Genomic DNA, 20173 nt, shown 5'->3' with positions numbered 1-20173 from the left:
CACAATAAATGCACACAAAAACACACACAAGGCCAAAGAATGCCCTCGAACCTATCTATCCACCCATATCTGCAGACGAGCCCAAAATCGGTTGGGCCGCAGCGACCGGCGGAGCCGTCGATCCCCCGACGGACGGCCAGGAAAAGATGGATCGACGCAAACCCGGCGTGACACACGCCGGTCGGCTTCGATCGATCGTTCGGGTGCGATCCCGGCTATAAACAACACGAGGGCCACCCGCCCCTCCGCCATCTGCGCAGAACGCGAACGCTCCCCTCGCCCTCGCTCGCCCTCGGAGACCCAACAGCGAAGGCCATCAGCCGACCCCCAGCCCCCGCCCCAGCCCCGCTCTCGCCCCCGCCCCCGCCCGCCGCGGCGCTGCCCGCCGGCGAGATGGTCCCGCTGAGCCACCCCGGCGTCGGCGCCGATGTGCGGCTGGTGCTGCAGGGCGCCACCGACGCCGACCGCGAGTCCGTCCGCCGCGAGCTCTGCCAGGTATATAAAACCCTAGACCCGCTCCCCCGCTGCCCGCCCACCGGTTCGGCGCGCCCGATTCGCCCCTCGCCCGCCCGGATCTGTTCCGCCGCGGTCCGTATCAGCTAATCTCACTCGCCACTGTGGCGGTGCGTCCCTAGGTAGGATCGTTGCTACATTATCGGGTTGGGTGACCTAGATTCCGAATCGGTGGTGTGCACAGCGTCCCGTGGACCATGAATTGGTCGGCTGTCCAGTCGCGATTGATCTCTGTATGCAGGCGTAGGGCCTGCCTGCAAGCCAGAGCACTTGTGCTAGGGCATGTTTGCCCGAGCTTACAATTCCTGGCAATCGGTCAGCACGTAAGCCCAGGAGTCCGCCTTGTACGCGGCGTGCTGCTGATTCCGAGAGGCCGTTTCGCGGAATTCTGATATTATCACTACCGTTTGCGCACCGCAAGACGACAAGATACGTTTCTACTGTAATTAGTAAGCAGAATAGAATGGGAATTCATTTCCCACACTTGGATGTTCCTAATTGAGCTAGTTATAGTTGAACTCGTCATGTCAATGCTCGCTATACAAATTGAGGTCGGCCCATCTGTCCATTTGACGTATGTAGAAGGATTTGGGGATAGGGAACGAGATGTGCCCATGCAGCACCTGGGCTGAGAGTGCAGCACGTGCCGCTGCTGGCATGTGGGATTCCGTCTCCGCATCAGTTGCCGAACGTTCTTAATTGCAGACAAGGCGTGGTCTTGTTGGCGGGCAGTATAGGCATGCCCACAAGCAACTCACAGCCTTTGTGAACAACCCGGCAGTTTACGAGAGAAATTTATTGCTCCAACCATTTCTGCGTCCAAGCAAAGTACAAAATTAACTCTAAAGTTCGGTGCAGGTTTTCTGATATATTTATCTTTCCACCTTTGCAGTTAGTTGACTATGGTCACGATGGATGTCTTTTGCTGCTCCAAGTCTGTTTGGATGAAGTGCTGCTGAATGACAGGGAGGCCAAAAACTTGCAGTTGAAGCATGATCTTCTATCCGCCACTTTCAGATATTGTCTGGATAAAACGTATTTTAGCACTTGTTTCTGTGAGGCACTGATGCGGATAAAAACTGGTACTGATGGCCTCCTTGAGACTCTGTCGAGTGCACTGGAACTCTCAGCAGCCGAGAAAGTCGGTATTGGTCTTGCGCTGTCAGATTCTGATAATTCAGGCATGAAGCTGAAAGGTAAACAGTAGGTGGTGAAGTTGAACTCTGTGTTGAGTGTATCAGGGTTGCTTCTTCTGGTTTCAGTTGTTCGTTGACATCTACTTCATTTTCATCGTTCCAGGGCAACAATTTGCAATTGCTCAAATTGAGGAGTTGTGTTTGAATCCTAATCAATCGGTACCAAATGATCAAATTCATGAAATCGTCGTCTTCCTTCACCAGACCGATGGCCTGGCAAAGCATATGGATACTTTTAGTAACATTGCTTCTCTTCTAGAAGTTGGACAGAGTCCTTTTTTTGCTCCCATCCCCAAAGAGCAGCATGATGTTCAGTCAATAAATCATTCAAGGTGTTTAATCTTTATAACTAGCCAAAACCTATACGTTTCGGTTCACCTCATGTCCATTTGATTACTTACATATTGCCCCCTTATTTTCTGTGTCGTGCAGACATTTGGAGATGTACTTGGATAGCACAAATGATGACTTTGAGTCACTTCTTTCTGAAATTGGGAAAGAAATAAGTATGGCGGACATAGTAACTGAGTTGGGTTATGGATGCACTGTTGACAGCACACAGTGTAAGGAAATACTTTCCACTTTTCAGCCTCTTGATGATGTGGCAATATCTAAGTTGCTCGGGGCAGTTATTGGCACTCAAAATAGTCTTGCAGAGGCCCATAACACTTATGCAACCTTTGTATCTGCTATTCGAAATACCCACTTGAGTGAGTCACCTCAATTGACTACATGGAACACAGATGTTCTTGTGGATTCAATCAACGAATTGGTGAGGCCTTGCTCATCGTCATGCTGTATTCTTTTCCTTTGCCTCACGCTTTTGCATTTTAACTTTGGTTGTTCTTTCCCATGTAGGCCCCAAGTACTAATTGGGTGCACGTTATGGAAAGCCTTGATCATGAGGGTTTCAGTATTCCTGATGAAGCAGCTTTCTGTTTACTGATGAATATATATGGTCGCGCTTGCAAGGTAAACATATATGTGCTCATTTTCAGGCATTTCAACAGACACACATGCTTGGCTGACAAATTTCTTGAATAATACAGGATCCCTTTCCGCTTCATGCTGTTTGTGGGTCAATGTGGACAAATACAGAAGGCCAGATATCATTTTTAAAGCATGCAATTTCTGCCCCTGCTACTATTTTTACATTTGCACATAGTTCGAGGCTGCTGGTACTATTTTCGTAACATGTGGCTTTACTCATGACAAGATCACGTACAATTCATACATCTAACAGTTGTAATTTCTTATAGGCACTTCCGGACTTTGCAAGTCTTGGTCCAGGTAATCATGCTTGGTTTTGCCTTGACCTTCTAGAGGTTTTATGCCAGCTTGCTGAAGTTGGACACACTGTGTCGGTGCGGTCCATGCTTGATTATCCTTTGGGACATTGCCCTGAACTCCTACTTGTTGGTCTTGGACACATCAACGTATGACATTCTTCTAGTCCTGCTTAACAAGCTACATTCAGTTCAATCATTTTACTATTGTTAATTCCCATGCTCTGCTATGCAGACTGCCTATAATCTCCTCCAATTTGAAGTGCTGTCCTGTGCATTTCCTGCTATTCTGAAGGACGCCACAAAGAGAAATGTGGTGAACTATCTCTGGCATATTAACCCATGCCTCACCCTTCGAGGATTTGTTGATGCTCATTCTGATCCAAGCTGTCTCCTGAGAATTGTGGATGTGTGTCACGACCTTAAGGTTTGTATAGACACAGTAACATTGACAGTTGTCAAAGTTATTGTTGCAACTTCGTCAGTGTTAATTTTATTTCTGGAAGTTAGTGGCAACATTGGGTTCTTTACAACTACAACAAATAGTAAGCTTTTCCTGAAGAAAGAAACCATTAATGTTGCTGGTGTACCTTGCACGAGGGTCATCCCATACACTTCTGATATAGAATATTTGGTTATTGGCACCATTTGAAACTGTAATGTTGTAATGTTATCTCAATATTTTGTCATCTTGTGAGTCATTCATCCAAATTTTATTTCCATTTGAAACAGATCCTATCTGCTGTCCTCGAGTCCACTCCATTCGCATTTAGCATTAGATTGGCGGCTGCTGCTTGTAGGAAAGATCATAGCCATCTTGAGAAATGGCTCACTGAGAAGTTAACTGTATACAAGGACGGTTTTGTCGAGGTAATATGCATGATTATATGCCCTAAATTACTATCTCTTAATGATGCATGCTTGGCCATTTTCCATACTCGTTGTAGAGTTTTAAATCTGCTATTGTATTCTTCAATACTTGCCCCCATTTTTATTAGATCTCGTTCTAGTACGCGTGCAGTCAATGTTTTTTTTTCACTTTGATGGCTAATTTCTTTATTTTTCATTTGCAAATGCTATTATTAGGTTTCTCATAAAAATCTCTTTTGAATCAGTACAGTATTCATGCTTTCCAAACTGTGATTCAAAGAGTTGTGTTCAGATGTGTATAGATAATGTTTATACTTTATATGTATTGTTAAAGTGTGATTCAAAGAGTTGTGGTCAAATGTGTATATTGAGACTGTTTTCTTTTAACTTGAGTATATTGAGACTGTTGATGTCCAAAGTGACAAGTAAAAAAGAATGAATTTAGTCTTTTCATTGCCATCTCAAAGTTTTAGTTTCCCCTATTTACACTCTGAGCTCTGACTCCCAGGAATGCGTTAATTTCCTGAAAGAAGCTATGAACGCCGCATCTTATGTGGTAGAGGGTACCACGGAACAACCTCAAGCTAGTGTTGTGGACACGTATTGGGAAGCTTGTCCTCCCTTTATAAAGGTTTGCCCGATTCTTGGTTATTGTGCTTCTGCAATTTGTTAGTAGCTCTTTCCTCGACTCGTAAATATTGTCACGCGCATTTGCAGGTTCTCCAGTCTCACTTGGGACAGCTCTTATCCAACCAACTCTCGGATGAACTAAGGGAGTTGTGTGCTCTGTATGAATCGAGAAATCAGGGTCCTGTAGCAAGGGACATACCTACCTCGGAGGGAGGTTCAGATGATGTTGAAGTAGAAGCAAATGCGTATTTTCACCAGATGTTTTCTGGACAGATAAACATTGATGTGATGATACAAATGCTCACTCGCTTCAAAGAATCTCCAGATAAGAGGTGCATTTCTGAGATCAATTTGAAAATGACTTCTTATTGCCTGTTTAACTCAACTTGTGGTTTATATAGTCACATAGAAACACTGCAAAAAACTGTATGCACAAGGAATTTATAAGCAACTGATGGTAATAAGCTGAAGTGTTGGATATTCAAGATTATAGCTGACCTAAGCACGGAAATACAATATTATTGGTCTCTTTTACAGTGTAGGACATGATTTAATTATACCATCCTGTCTTTTAGTTATCTGGCTTTCTAGAAATTATTGTTATGTTAACTTGTTTAGTTCAGTTTTGGATAGACTGCCCGCGCAACATTGATTGTTTTGAGAACTTTTCTGATTGAATCACTGACTGCATTTATTTCCTCCAAAGTTTGTTTGCCAAGTTGTATGAGATAATAAACACAAGCCACTAACTAGTATGCTCTGTTTGTTCTCCAACCTCGTCTAGCATAGTTTTTCCTGCACTGATTGTTGACAAATGGATTACATGAATGTTATGGATTCCAGGGAGCAATCAATTTTTAATTGTATGATCTCAAATCTGTTTGAGGAATACAAGTTCTTTACGAAGTATCCGGATAAGCAGCTTAAACTAGCTGCTGTGCTATTTGGTAAGTATATCTTCACTTTGCTACACCTTCATAAGCCACTTATTATATTGAATTGTGACCTGAGGTTACCTTTCTCATTAAAGCAGTGTTTTCTGGTTCTCTATCTTTTTGCTTAAACTGCTCGTGACTTAGCTGGACTTGATATACATAATCTTTTTCCACACAAGTACAGATCTACTACCCAGTCTTGAAAATTACAGCTTGAAATTGTTGCTGTGTTTTAGGCTTTCACCGTGTTAGATTTTGTTAGAACAATTCAGACATGCTTCCATCAAGACCTTATATTACTTTGCTATTTGATGCTATCCAAACAACACAAGCTTAGGTTGAATTGTATTTTTATGGGGGTTATGATAACTCTCTGACTGCAAAATGCCCACATGTTCTACGTTATTTCATTATGGATCCATGTTTAGTTGCCTGTAACATACAATTTGTCACAGCAGTAGTGTTCCACACTCTGTTCATTTCTGCTACATCAAGATTTGAATTAAGGTTATAGTAGTCCATTAGTAGTCTATATGCCTGGAACATGCTCGTGCAAAAGTCATCATCTGCTCCACTCAATTGTGCTGTTGTCTAATCCAATTCCATTTTTTGAAACAGGATCCCTTATCAAACATGAACTTGTGGCCCACCTCGGACTTGGGATTGCTCTACGCGCTGTTCTTGATGCCTTACGCAAGTCTGTTGATTCAAAGGTAGCTCAAATCTGTTTTATTTTGGTGTCCACATATGTTCACTGATCTGTGCAATCCGTAGTCCTGATCGTGTTATTTGGATGCAGATGTTTATGTTTGGTACGACAGCATTGGAACAGTTCATGGATCGTGTAATAGAGTGGCCACAGTACTGCAATCACATATTGCAGATTTCACATCTTCGAGCTACTCATGCTGAAATGGTCTCTGCAATTGAGCGAGCACTTGCCAGGATTTCATCAAGTCAAAATGAGCCCAACGCTGGCAACTTGCTTTCCACGGAGCAGCTTGTTTCTGGATCGTCATCTATTGAAGCCATGGAGGTAACTCATCACAAAAACTTAAATGAGGGTAAATAATCTTTGGGGGCAACTGTTGAATTGGAACTGAAGGTGGATTGGCCACCAGGAATATATTGTTTGGCAATTTTCAGGATAATAAGATCCTGCCACTTTCCTACTGTTTTAATATGTTGTGCTGCGACCTAATCCCTTTTCATCATTGACATGTTTGGATTTCTTTAGGCATCTGAACCATCATGGCAGTTAATGGGTACATCTCCAACTCAGCTAGGAAGGACACCTTACCCGTTGCAGCAAAGGCAAGCAAGTGTCCTTGGAGACAGGTCCAAGATCTCCGTCGGCACCTCTCAGAATAAGAGCATTTTACCTAGTCAGCCTTCAGTTCCTTCGGCATCTGCTGATTCAGCCTTTAATTTAAAGGTACTTTTCTAAGGCATCTGGAGGTATTAAAGATTTTCTAGATGCTTTCCTGTTACCTTGCCTGTTCATATTTCCAAAAGTGAGATGCTTGGATGCAGTGCTGGTTTCTGATCTTTTTTTTTCTTTAATGTTATTTGTGTAACTTATCCACCAGTAACTGTCTCTCTTACTGTGAAAATATTCAATTGCAGACTACTGTTCCACCTTCATTAGCTCACTCTACGAGCATGTCAAATAGTGCTCATTCCACTAGTTTTCTGCGCCCCCGGAATACCTCGACAGGTGACTTGATTACTTGTTATTTTCACAAGAAGAGTTGTGATTACATTTTATTTGTTCTATAATCTCTATGCTACCGCTCCATGAATTATTTTCTGGTCCCTTTTTATAGTTTTGCCCCGGCAACATTCCTACACTACGGGATTTGGAAATGCTTTAAATATTGAGACACTTGTAGCAGCAGCGGAGCAAAGAGATAATACAATTGAGGTTGGTATTGGCGTATTGCTATTGTTTTCCATGGTGTGCTCTCGTGGGAGAATACACAATGTGGTTGGGCTAATTGATTTTCCTCTCCATCTAGACTCCCCCGTCTGAAGTTCAGGACAAGATCTTGTTTATGATTAACAATATATCCACCTCTAATATGGAAGCCAAGGCGAAAGAATTTAATGAAGTGCTTCAGGAACAATATTATCCTTGGTTTGCACAGTACATGGTCATGAAAAGGTACAATACCCATTCATTTCCTCTCTTTTTTGCACCAGTTTTGCACCAGTTTTTCTAACGTTGACGCACTAATTTCATGTCCATCTTTGCAGGGCAAGCATCGAGCCAAATTTTCATGATTTATACCTGAAATTCTTTGACAAACTTAACTCAAGATCCTTGAGTAAGGAGATGCTGAAAGCTACATATGAGAACTGCAAGGTTGCGGTCACTCTAACTTGTCTACTTTTTCTGCCTTGACCATAAAACAAGTTTGTTGAACCTTAAGATTTTCCTGTGCAGGTTTTGTTAAGATCAGATCTTATCAAATCTAGTTCCGAGGAACGTTCCTTGCTAAAAAATTTGGGCAGTTGGTTGGGAAAATTTACCATAGGAAGAAACCAGACATTAAGAGCCAAGGAAATTGACCCGAAATCTCTTATTGTGGAGGTACTTGTTTTGTACCAGATTCTGCATTTTAGATTTGTTTGACTGCATTCGTCTGCCAAATATTCTTTGCTGAGTTTAGTTTCTGAGTTCTCCCTCCCTTCTACAGACCGTTCGGCCATGCCTGACTTGTTTTGGGTCTTATTTATTTCTAAAACTTGCATTTTACCTATATTTGCGTGCATGTATCGGTAGGGTGATTCTGCCAAGTGGTATTAAGCAATTATGCTTGACAATCTTTTGAAATTATCATTTCAGGCTTATGAGAGAGGACTTATGATTGCTGTAATTCCATTCACTTCAAAGGTGTGTATTTGCAGCATTCTCATTTGTATAAAACATGCTGCCTGGTATCTGACCAGTGCTTGCTCTGCAGATTCTCGAACCTTGCCATTCAAGTATAGCATATCGTCCTCCAAATCCGTGGACAATGGGAATTCTTAGTCTACTTTCTGAGATCTATAATCTACCAAACCTGAAGATGAATCTAAAATTTGACATTGAGGTTGTCAACTTTTTTGGTTAGACTGTCTTGTTGACTATCTTTTGTTCTATTGTTACACCCTATAACTCTTATTATGTGGGATTTTAGGTCCTGTTTAAGAACCTCAGTGTGGACATGAAAGATGTGAAACCGACTTCCCTTCTTAAAGATCGAGGACGTGAAGTTGAGGGAAACCCAGATTTTTCAAACAAAGATGTTGCTTCGTCCCAAACCCCAGTGGCTGCAGAAGTCTCTTCAGGTGTCAACCCCCCAATAAAACATGTAGACCTGCAGCCTGAGGTCAATAGCACTTCCCGTACCCTGAGCCTTCCAACTATAGTGAGTCAAAATGGCTTGGGCATGCGTTATTAATTCAATCATGTTAGGGGATGCATTCTTGTTCTATTATATTTACACATTTTTTATGCATGCAGTATACTGCTCCTGTTCGTCTCCCTCCTAACAGTATGGTGGAGGATGATAAAATTGCTCTAATGATGCCTGAGCAAGTCCCCTCTCACACCTTGACCCAGGTCTCATCTTCACAAACACCATTAGTATCACTATCGCCATCGCCACTCTCTCTAACTCAGGTTTGCCATGCTACCATTTTCACCCATCTTTTGCTGGGTTACTAGATTTTATATGTTATTGTGCAATTTCTCATCTGTTGTTTGCAGCTTTTGTCGCTGATTCCACATGATGAGATACGCTTCAAAATAAGCTCAAAACTTTTGCCTTTTGGCTCACAGTTGCAGTTCAGCAAGTATGTTTGATGCTTCTAAACATAAATATCTGACACAATTTGGATTTGACTGACTAGCTGATAAACTCCTGTTATTCCATAGAATCATGGGTGTGGCTTTGGATAAGGCTATCAAAGAGATAATACTCCCTGTCATTGAAAGAAGTGTCTCAATAGCAAGCAAAACTACAAAAGAAATTATTCTAAAGGTTTCCTTGTATTCTTTCTGAAAGTTTTTTGTCATAGTGAAATTGTTGTTATGTTACTGATATTTTAATTCCTGAAGGATTATGCAACGGAATCTGATTACAGTGCTGCAAATCGCTCGGCTCGTTTGATGGTCGGAACGTTAGCTGGAAGTCTAGCCCATGTTACTTGCAAGGTACCTCTTGCTTGTTTTTAAGCCCTATAAGCAGTAACGTTCTTCTGTTTTGTCTTGTGGTTGTTTTTATTGTTTTTAATCTTTTGTGCAACCTATTATATTATTTCCTTTTCCCTCGTGTAGGAACCGCTTCGTGTTGCGCTACTGTCTCATCTCCGAAGCCTTACTCAAAACCTTGCTAGCAACAGCGAAACTCTTGAGCAAATAGTACAGATTCTGATCAACGACAATTTGGATCTTGGCTGTGCAAGTATTGAGTCTGTAGCGGCGCGCAAGGTAGCTCTTTGACATGCTATCGTGTCCCTTGTCCTACTCAACAAGACAGTAACATATACTTTATTTGCTGTTTCTTTAAAGTCTAGACACATTTTCTTGAGTTCCCATGCATTATGTGATCTTCTATAGTCTAGTTCAGCAATTTGAGTGCCAATATCTACCAGTGATTTACTTTCATACTGTGGAACTTGCCTCCTCTCCTTTTCTGATCACCCTGAGCATGTCCCCATTAGCATTTTGCCAACAATGAGCTACAATGGTGAAGTTGGTGAAGTTCACTGCCTCATGACATGTACGCCATTTTGCAGGCTGTTGATTCGATTGAGGGTGAAATAACTCAATCCTTTTCACAACAAAGGAAGAAAAGAGAGGCAGCTGGTCCTACATATTATGACTCTTTTGCTTATGCTCAAGGTCCATTTGCCCCTGTACCTGAAGTATTCCATACCAAGGCAGAGTCTCCTGCCCAACAACGAGTATATGAGGTGTAGCACCAGGACTTCAAATTGTCAATTAGAATTAACACGTGATGTTTCTGTACTGTACATGTGACTAACTGCATCTTGTGTTGTTGATTTCAGGAGTTTGTTCATGTATGGCAGAGTAGTCATGGCCAAAGTGTTGGTGCTGCAAGTTCTGGTACAGCTGCTGTATCGAGCAATTTTGGTGTACCTCGAGCTTACAGCCCAAGTTTAGCACAAGCTTCCAGTGGTTTCTTGTCTGCTCAAACAGCTCCACTTACATTAACTCAGCCTACAGAGCTGGTGTATGAGGAATTGATTCCTGGCGCTTCACAACTTTCTAGGTACACATACTTTGGTACCTTTTGGTTTTGAAATGTGGTTTGCTCGAACTGCTATCCCTAGATTGATGAACACCTTGTGCCTCGTAGTGATTCTCCTGCTCAAGTTGGGACCAGCGACTCTTCTGGCTGGCTTGGTGGAACCATTGGCGATGCATCCACATCTCCACCCTTGATGTCTAATGACCTACCTGCGGGAGGAATAATGGTCACGACCAACATAACATTTCTTGTTCACTTCATGTGTACATGATATATGAGACTTCTGAAACCTGTTTCAATCATGTACCAGGATTTAAATGTTATGACGCCACCTCCAGCTACATTTCCTGACAATCTAGGATCTGGTTTACCTGATACTTTGAGCACTGGTGATGCTATGGAGAGATACGAACAGGTTTCACAAAAGGTAAATTTGGAGAGATATATGTGAACTGATAATCAGCAACACATGAACTTCCATTCAATTTTGTCATGATTTAATGGCTGCTTTCTATCAGAATGAATACCTAAATTTATATTCTATGATCCAAAGGCCAACATATAACAGACAGGTCTGGGTAATAACAGAAAACACCTTATATGTTAATGTATTAGCCATGTGAGTTAGTAACTCTATTGTCTTTTACTTAGGACTTGTTATCATATGTTCTATTAATTTATTATTATCATGTGGAGTTTTTGTTGAATGCATCTGATAATTTATCTTAGTTTCTAACCAAAGCAGCCCTGTTCTTTGCTTCGGATACAAGTATATAAACTGGCTCACTAGTCTGGTTCTGCCTAGGAATGTATATGCCTCCACTTTGTGCTTCGCCTACAGACTGCCCACACCACACCTAGTCGTGCTTCTTTGTCACCTGTGCCATGCTTCATTTTTGTTGGAGACTCTTTAGTAGTTGGTTGGGTATCCACTGTGTTTTAGGTTAGTAACACTTATTTCTTGTTAAGATTTTTTTTACAAGGTTTGGGGGGGGGGGGGGGGGGATTGATGAGCCACCTCCAACACCCATTTATTTATTTAACAGTAGATAGAAATATTTAGGTTAGTTTCATTTTGAAGATGCCATCACGTACATGTGGGGTTGTCAAGTGGGCCCACATGTCAGTGGCACATTGTTGATATGTCTTTGTGATGGTGCAGAGCGATCTGCATTCATTTTGTTTCTTATGTTTATATATCTCATACTGTAAATAATATGAACTTTACTATAAATTCCGACCTTCTGTACTTTCTGATTAAAAATCTCAATTCCATGTATATTAAGGCAACTCCAGTAGTTTTAAAATTTCTACATAATCACATATATCTGTTTTGCTTAACTGATTTGTTGTTACCCTCCAGCTGGAAGTCTTGATTGCCAAGGATGGTAAAGATGTGGAAATCCAGGTTAACCCTCATTACTTCCCTCATTACTTCTACTCTGTAGGAATTTAGTGCTTCCACTTTAGGCAAAGTGTGGCCTCTGCCACTGCTCCTGTAGTCCTGTGTTGTGAACCAAAACAATAGGTGTGAATACTGTGGCAAGAGAAACAATATGTCATCATCCCGTTTAGCAACTAAGAAGTGTAGGAACTAACGAGTGTGGTGCACCACTGTGTTTTTAGGCAATATTAGCTGTGAACCAAACAGCTCATTGATCTATTGCTGTAACATTTTGTGAAGTTAATCACACCGTGCATGGTTTCATTGTTTAGTATATTAAAAACTCATATACTTTATCTAATTGCTACTAACATGTCTTCTTCATTGTGTTCTCTTGTTCAGTCTGTTGTAGCGGAAGTTCCTGATATCTTACTCAAATGTGTTAATCGGGATGAGGCTGCATTAGCTGTTGCACAAAAGGTAAATCATGGTCATTTTGTTATTCACAATACTCTGTCAATTGTTCTTCTAACATATTTTTCTTGGTGTCTTTGGTCTCAGGTTTTCAAAAGTTTGTATGACAACACATCAAATAGCGGTTCTGTCATGTGGTTTCTAGCAACCTTAGTTGCGATAAGAGATGTATGCAAGCTTGTTGTCAAGGAGCTAACAAATTGGGTATGTTTCTTTATGGCATATACCCTTTGTTTTAGTTGCCTTTTTTCGCTTTCCTGATTTTCCATAATTCATCTTGTTGTGCTACGTCAATGTAGTTTGTTGTTATTGATCCAAAGGTCTATATAACTCGTATATCCATCAAGGAGCCTTAATTTCATTTGAATGCCGTGTTTAAATTTGTTATGCTTCTATTTATATACTTGCATTAGTGTGCAATATGTCTGGTATGTTAGACTACCTTTTATGAGTGTGAATTGACCTTTTCGTGTCTTGTGAGATAATTTAGTGTAATGCAGTTGTGCATAAGAGCGAGCGGGCTGCCAAACAATATTCAGTTAATAAACAACGTACTAACGATACAAATTACAACCGTTAGTTCCGTTTTGGAATTAGCACTTGGCACAGAGGTTTATGCAGCATATTTGAACCCTTGTGCGACAGAGATCACCTATTGATATTTAATTCTCAGGAACGGAGTTTATCAATTGGGCTCTTGGTTTGCTGTGATTTGTTCCACAGTTCTCAGGTTGGGGACTTCACACACAAGTTTTTTAATTGTCTTGTCAACTTTTGTGCGCAGGTAATCTATTCGGACGATGAGAAGAAGTTTAATAGTGAAATCATTTTTGCCCTTATTCGTTCTGATTTGCTGGATGTCAGGGAGTACAATGTTCAGTTAGCAAAGCTAATTGACGGTGGAAGAAACAGTACGTTGAATTGTTTTGTTTTGTAGTATATAGTACTTCCTCTGTTTCATAGTCCTCACAAACACTGGACCTGTGCCTCTTGTATTATTTTCGTCTATTAATTGGGTTGCCAAATGTTTCTTCTCTCCTCAGAGATTGCAACAGAATTTGCCATGTCACTTGTCCAGACATTGATTACTCAGGACTCCGCTAGTATCTCAGAACTCCAGGATGTTGTTGATGTGCTATCAAAGGTGCACTGATTCTCTGAGCTGCTGTATATATTCAGTTGTTGCCCCGTTGGTCTTGCCCCCAAGGAGCATGCTCTGTGGCAACCAAGGACAATCTTTGTATTTTCTGATTGAATATTTCTATCCAAAAAATATTTCTTTTTGCCAAACAAATTACAAATGGTGGACAAGAGCTAGATATTGAAGTAGTTACTCAAATGGAGATCAGATTCAGTACATGTCAAAATCTGGCTCACTCTTATACATTTGGTTTTCAGATTTCAAGGAGGTCAGGTTCACCTGAGTTGATGCAACAGGTGAATGAGATTGCAAGGAATAATGCCAACAATGCTCCTGGTTTTGCTTTTGGGAAGGATAAAAAGGTTAGGCCACATTTAAAAACGATCTCAACTATCAAGTGTCGTTTGTTCACATTTAAAAATGATCTCAACTATCAAGTGTCGTTTGTTCACATTTAAAAATGATCTCAACTATCAAGTGTCTTTTGTTCACATTTAAAAATGATCTCAACTATCAACTGTCTTTTGTTCACAATGTGTCTCGTAGGTAAACGCAGTTGGTGATTCGATTGTATCTAAACATGTCTTTCAAATTTGTAGGTTCTACCTAACCGGGCAAACAAAGAGGAAAACAGTGTTAACGACGCCACTGTAGCTGATTCTGTTGCTTTTCAAGACCAGGTATCTTTTGTGGAACTCGTTCAGTAGCATAAACTATGAATTCTGCAATATTTACTAGAACTTTGTTTTGATTCACGTGAATCTTGAGGATATAACAGTAAGATTTTTCTTTGCTATATGTAGGCTTTTTAGATGCTTATTTGTGTTTCTGATACCCCCTTATTTCTACATTCAATACTTTGTACATGCAAGTTAACTTAAGTATTGCCTAACCATAGTACAAGTTTTGGTTTAAATCGGTCATCTGGCTTTGTTGCCATAATTTTATTCTTACAGTGTAGAAAAATATCAGCAGTGTAACATATTATTTTAAAGGTCCATTTTTACACATCAGAATGAATTGTATATGCTAGGATTTTTTATGCATTATATTGGTTGATTCACAGGTTGCACACCTATTTTCTGAGTGGTGCCAAATATGTGATCATCCAAATGCTAGTGATGCGGCCTATAGTCGTTATGTTATGCAGTTGCAACATATTGGCCTGCTGAAGGGAGACGAATTCACTGAACGTTTCTTCCGAATTCTCACGGTGATTATTCTACTCGTAGATTATACTCTGTCTGTCTGTGTGTGTGTGTTGCTTTTTTTTTTTACTTTCATGCTAATTTTTGAATCAATCAGGAACTTGCTGTTGCACACTCTGTAGTCTCTGAGCAAATTAATGCTCCTGGTGGATTGTCTCAGCAGTCATCACATATATCATATTTCCCCATTGATTCATATTCGAAGCTTGTGTCTGTGGTGATAAAGGTATCTATAAAATTATTTTGTACACATGCTTCTGTATTACTTTGGAGTCTGCTGTGTATGGTTTAGGATTGTTGTAGGATGAATATGGAATTTTTAAAGGTTCGTTCTTTTTGTAGCTGTCAACTTGTTATGTTTATGAGCAAGAACTGGCACGTGAATAATGTCTCTGCTAATGAAACAGAAAATAAACAGGCTTTTTATAGGAGCAGAATGCAGTGGTCGATTTATTTGCCTATCATGTATTCTTCCCTCGTTTATTTTTTTCCAGTGACATGTCGTATAACTATACATACCTCAAGAAATGGAGTTGAGTTCATAATGATTTATTTTATGTATGTATTCTGCGAGTTATGTAGCATTCTGTTTCGTTAGTACAGTTGAATTGTTGTTTGCCCTGGATACTGTCGGATGTTGTTTTTCAGTATGGATTATTTGGTCAGATCACTCACAGGGCTTTACTATCACTGTTTCTTATAGCAAATTTATCCACTCCCTTTTATGTTAAAAAGTTCACTTATAGCTAGCCACAGGGGATAACTTCAAACGTGGAAAGTTATGTTTGTCAAAAAGATAGTTGAAGTCACAATTTTTTGACGGCATGCACAGAAGATTATGCTCTCTAATCTCTATTATCCTGGATACTAATTCCTCTTATTATTTGTCTTCAGAATTGTTCAGTGGAAATAGGACCAAATAAAGGCAGCCTTCTTCCCAAGGTCAGTATCTAGAAACCAGTGATAACCTTTTGCCCTATACTAGTTAAAGAATGTAGAATCAAATTCTGGATTGAGAAGTTGGACTTCAAAAATCTGTCATGCAAATTACTTGAACTACTGAAGTTAAATTGTTTTCAATGTGTCCAGATATTGTCAGTGACAATTAGGGTCATTCAGAAAGATGCTGAAGAGAAGAAAGCTTCATTTAACCCCCGACCATACTTTCGGCTGTTTATCAATTGGCTGAATGACCTTAGTACTTCTGAACTCCATCATGATGGAGCTAATTTCCAGGTACACATGTTTTTAACTATGTATAGTTTATTCTTTTTGTACCAGGAACTATTTTAGTTTATTATTTATTGTACCAGGAGGAATATAACAATCTTTTTTGGTATATATCAGGTTTTGGCTGCATTTGCAAATGCATTCCATGTACTGCAACCCTCGAGAATTCCTAGCATGAGGTTTGTCCATCACTTTTGGCTCACTTATTAATCTGCTCATCCTATGTCAATATCTACATGCTATGTCATCTGATGTTTCTGAATCATTGTAGTTTAGGCACCATAAAAGATTGTTAGTTCAATGTGCTTTATATCCTAGTCCCGGCCCCCCCCCCCCCCCCCCCCCCCCCCCGCCGCGTATCTTTGAAGATTTTCCTTCTCTAAGTGCTTCGTTACATTTTTCTTTTGTACAGCACTGATTATGTAATAATGTTAACTCACAGTCCCACATCAAAAGGTCAACTCAATTGTCCTTGTACTCTACTTGCTGTGCGGCTGTTATGCACAAGGTTGGTTAGCTATCAGGATTGGTTAGGGCGCTCACTTTCAAGTAGCAGCCAGCAAAACAGCATGGCTCTTAATTTGGATATAAGACCTTGCGTCAAGATGACCAGCCCAATGCCTTTTAATAAAGCAGGCCTCACCTAGTAGTGATGACTTGACAAAAATAAAGAAAATTACACTAGGGTAACTATATAGATGATACTGCTGCTGCCCCTTGGTCTTGGTGCAGCCTCCAGCCTCTCTGGATTATGTGCACATGCCTGCTTCTCCTTGTTGTCGTCAGACCAAAATCCTGTAATAGTGGTTGATAGTTTCTGGTTTTTTACTGCAGCTAAACCTCAAATGTTCACTTATAGATTTGTACTATGTTTGAAATCTGTATTGGTAATATTTTGGTAATCTGATACATTGTTCTGTTGCAGCTTTGCTTGGCTTGAGTTGGTGAGTCATAGAACCTTTATGGCAAGACTGCTGACGGGCAATTCACAAAAAGGGTGGCCTTTTTTCCAACGACTACTTATTGATCTGTTCAAATTCATGGAACCGTATTTGAGAACTGCCGACCTTTTAGAACCAGTTAATCCCCCCTTTCCAATCACTTTTTGCATTTGTCTTGTTCAAGTAATTATGAGCCACCTCTTATATCTGTTGTGTTTGTTTTACTTAGGTGCACCTTATGTACAAAGGAACTATGAGAGTGCTGCTTGTACTACTCCATGACTTTCCTGAATTTCTGTGTGATTATCACTTCAGTTTTTGTGACGTGATCCCTTCCAGTTGCATTCAAATGCGCAATGTCATTCTTAGTGCTTTTCCGCGCAACATGAGACTTCCAGACCCATCTACTCCTAACTTGAAGGTCTATCTAAAGAGACATAAAAGTTCCTTCCATTCTCCTAATTTCAGACAATATCTGACTCTTGTTTCTGTGGCAGATTGATCTGCTAGCTGAAATTTCATTACCTCCACGAATCATGTCAGATGTCGATGGTGCCCTCAAGTTAAAGCATATGAAGGTTGATGTCGATGAGTATCTTAAGGTGATGGCATTTATATATGCTGAATGAATTGCTTGTGTTGTCTGGGACCCTCATTTTACAGCGTTGTTGAATCTTCACTTGTATTGTGCAGAGACCAGAAGGCTCATCCTTTTTGAATGATCTGAAGCAAAAATTGCTGCTGCCTCAGAATGAAGCTAATGTTGCTGGGACACGCTACAATGTGCCTCTGATGAATTCGCTTGTTCTCTACATTGGCATCCAAGTGAGTATATTTTTCATCTCATGTGGTGGAATTACCAGTAGGGACTTGCTACTTCTGAGTACTTGTTCATAGACCAATTCTTCTTTCTTAAGAAAAAATCACCACAAATTTCTTCCGCACACTTGAGGTTGTCCTCTTGTCTTGTCTTGGATGTTGTCTTATTTTTCTTTAATATAGGATAACAGTAATCTTCTGCCTCGTTTTTGTTTTATTAGTTTGTTGTGAGTTTGCCGTTCTGCTTCTTTTATTTGTTATATGTCATATTCTAAGCTGCTATTTGGAAATAAAATTTCAGGCGGTGCAACAATTGCAAGCGAACAAGGCAAATGCATCTGCGTCAGCACAGCAGATTAACCATAATACAATGGATATTTTTCAGATCGAAACAGCGACTGAATTTTTCAGATATCTTGTAACGAACTTGGATACAGAGGGGCGCTACCTGTTTTTGAATGCGATTGCTAACCAACTGCGCTACCCGAATAGCCACACACACTACTTCTCCTTCATCATTCTGTATCTATTTGCTGAAGCTGCCCAGGTATTTTTCAGTTGGTGCAAAGCGAGCATGAATCTAGTTTGTTTCCTTTCTCCTAACTAACAATGGAGTTGGAACTGGAATTTGCAGGAACATATCCAGGAGCAGGTAACCAGGGTTCTCTTAGAACGGCTGATAGTGAACCGTCCTCACCCCTGGGGATTACTCATCACCTTCATCGAGCTGATAAAGGTATTTTGTAAAAAAATTTGCATTTTTATTCATGTTTGGCGAAATCCATCACCACAATGGTGACTAATGTATGCGGCATTGTTGCGCTCTGTTAGAACCCACGCTACAACTTTTGGAACCGAGCCTTCACACACTGCGCACCTGAGATTAAGCAGCTGTTTGAGTCGGTCGCAAAGTCATGCGGTGGAGGCGCTGGAAAGGCAGTGGACGATGGCTCTGATGGCGGCCACTAATGTAGTTAGTTTCTTGTAAATGGTATATGGCTGCTTGTCATGGTCTGATGGGTTGACGTGCGGTTGACTTGCTGACAGATATTTGTTTTGTATCATACTGGATATTGTGCTGTGAAGATTGTGGTGAACCCTCGAACCATCAGCAAATATTAGCCCTTAGGGGTACTATTCATATTATATCTGTATAAAAATCAGAATCAGGTGTTTGTGGTAGCCGCGTCTGGACTTTGTTGTTTGTTGAAAAGTGTCTTTCAATCCCTGAGCAATAAACATATCATGCAACAATTGAAAAACAGTTTATTTTTTGACGGAAAACAATAATACTCGTATGTTGTAGTGTCTCACGACTATTTGTACGTTTCGCGCATGGCACCACGTTTCTTCCGCCTCCCAGCAGAATTATTGATTAATTCCATGGCTGGTACTGTTTTGTTTTATCAGTCATATTTTCCCTTCACGTCGCTTAAACCTGACTTATAAAAGCAAACTGCAGATCTATGAATAGGAAACATTGCCATCAGTAAAGTTTGGACCCTATAATATCTGGTGATAGTTTTTGTTGGGGAGCAATAAGTGTACAAATATTTTCTTATATTCCCTCCGTAAAGAAATATAAAAACATTAGATTACTACAGTGATCTACTCCCTCTGTTCCCAAATATTTGTCTTTCTAGACATTTCAAATGGATTACAACGTACGGATGCATAGACATATTTTAAAGTATAGATTCACTCATTTTGCTTTGTATGTAGTCTTGTTAAAATTTCTAGAAAGACAAATGTTTAGAAATGGAGGGAGTAAACGCTTACAAGAAAGACAGGGAAAATGAAATTGCCATGTTTGAAAGACGAAAAAATGTTGTGCATTTGCCGTGTGTATAAAACAAGCAGTTTTAACATGCTCCCTCTTACCCCCTCTTTTTACATGAGAGGTAAGACTATATAATACTCCCTCTGTTCCTAAATACGAGTCTTTCTAGAGATTTCAATATGGACCGCATACAGAGCAAAATGAGTGAATCTACACTCTAAACTATGTCTATATACATCTGTATGTAGCCATAGTGAAAATCTCTAAAAAGACTTATATTTAAAAACGGAGGGAGTAGATCTGAGCCGTTGATCTCATTAGTTAGTGGTCTAACTTTTTACCTCACATGTAAAAAGAGAGGGTAAGAGGGAGCATGTTAAAATTTGCCAAACAACTTGACATGTGAACATAAAAAAATGTTTAAATTTGCCATGACATAAAGAGGAAGTGAGAATTGATCCAATGCAGTAGGTGGGTTATGTTTGAATATGATGCATTTGCACGG

General features: G+C 40.3%; 1 protein-coding gene across 2 annotated transcripts; it reads left to right on the top strand.

Annotated features, from left to right (window-relative positions):
* Positions 1-253: 253 nt before the first annotated feature.
* On the top strand, positions 254-19070 carry LOC109737062 (uncharacterized). Of its 2 annotated transcripts, none has more exons than XM_073497217.1 (51): positions 254-495; positions 1406-1709; positions 1813-2041; positions 2142-2481; positions 2568-2681; positions 2759-2887; positions 2969-3145; positions 3231-3422; positions 3728-3865; positions 4374-4496; positions 4583-4827; positions 5339-5442; positions 6049-6143; positions 6230-6466; positions 6668-6865; positions 7057-7147; positions 7257-7354; positions 7449-7594; positions 7687-7795; positions 7877-8023; positions 8279-8326; positions 8397-8525; positions 8613-8804; positions 8939-9097; positions 9185-9270; positions 9353-9458; positions 9536-9631; positions 9755-9907; positions 10216-10392; positions 10489-10712; positions 10800-10917; positions 11002-11118; positions 12055-12099; positions 12478-12555; positions 12637-12753; positions 13334-13460; positions 13593-13693; positions 13948-14052; positions 14290-14370; positions 14757-14903; positions 14996-15124; positions 15793-15840; positions 15988-16134; positions 16246-16307; positions 17054-17207; positions 17299-17490; positions 17567-17671; positions 17763-17894; positions 18190-18435; positions 18523-18624; positions 18720-19070. In XM_073497217.1, the coding sequence occupies exons 1-51, from the start codon at positions 394-396 to the stop codon at positions 18855-18857; spliced, it is 7179 nt and encodes a 2392-aa protein (XP_073353318.1). In that variant the 5' UTR covers positions 254-393; the 3' UTR covers positions 18858-19070. The 2 variants fall into 2 exon arrangements, with proteins under 2 accessions (XP_073353318.1, XP_020151874.1); XM_020296285.4 differs by having other exon boundaries at positions 8613-8843.
* Positions 19071-20173: the final 1103 nt, after the last annotated feature.

This window comes from Aegilops tauschii, chromosome 4 (assembly GCF_002575655.3).
Source record: "Aegilops tauschii subsp. strangulata cultivar AL8/78 chromosome 4, Aet v6.0, whole genome shotgun sequence".
In the NCBI taxonomy this organism is placed as follows: domain Eukaryota; kingdom Viridiplantae; phylum Streptophyta; class Magnoliopsida; order Poales; family Poaceae; genus Aegilops; species Aegilops tauschii.
This window is presented reverse-complemented; position numbering and strand designations above follow the sequence as displayed.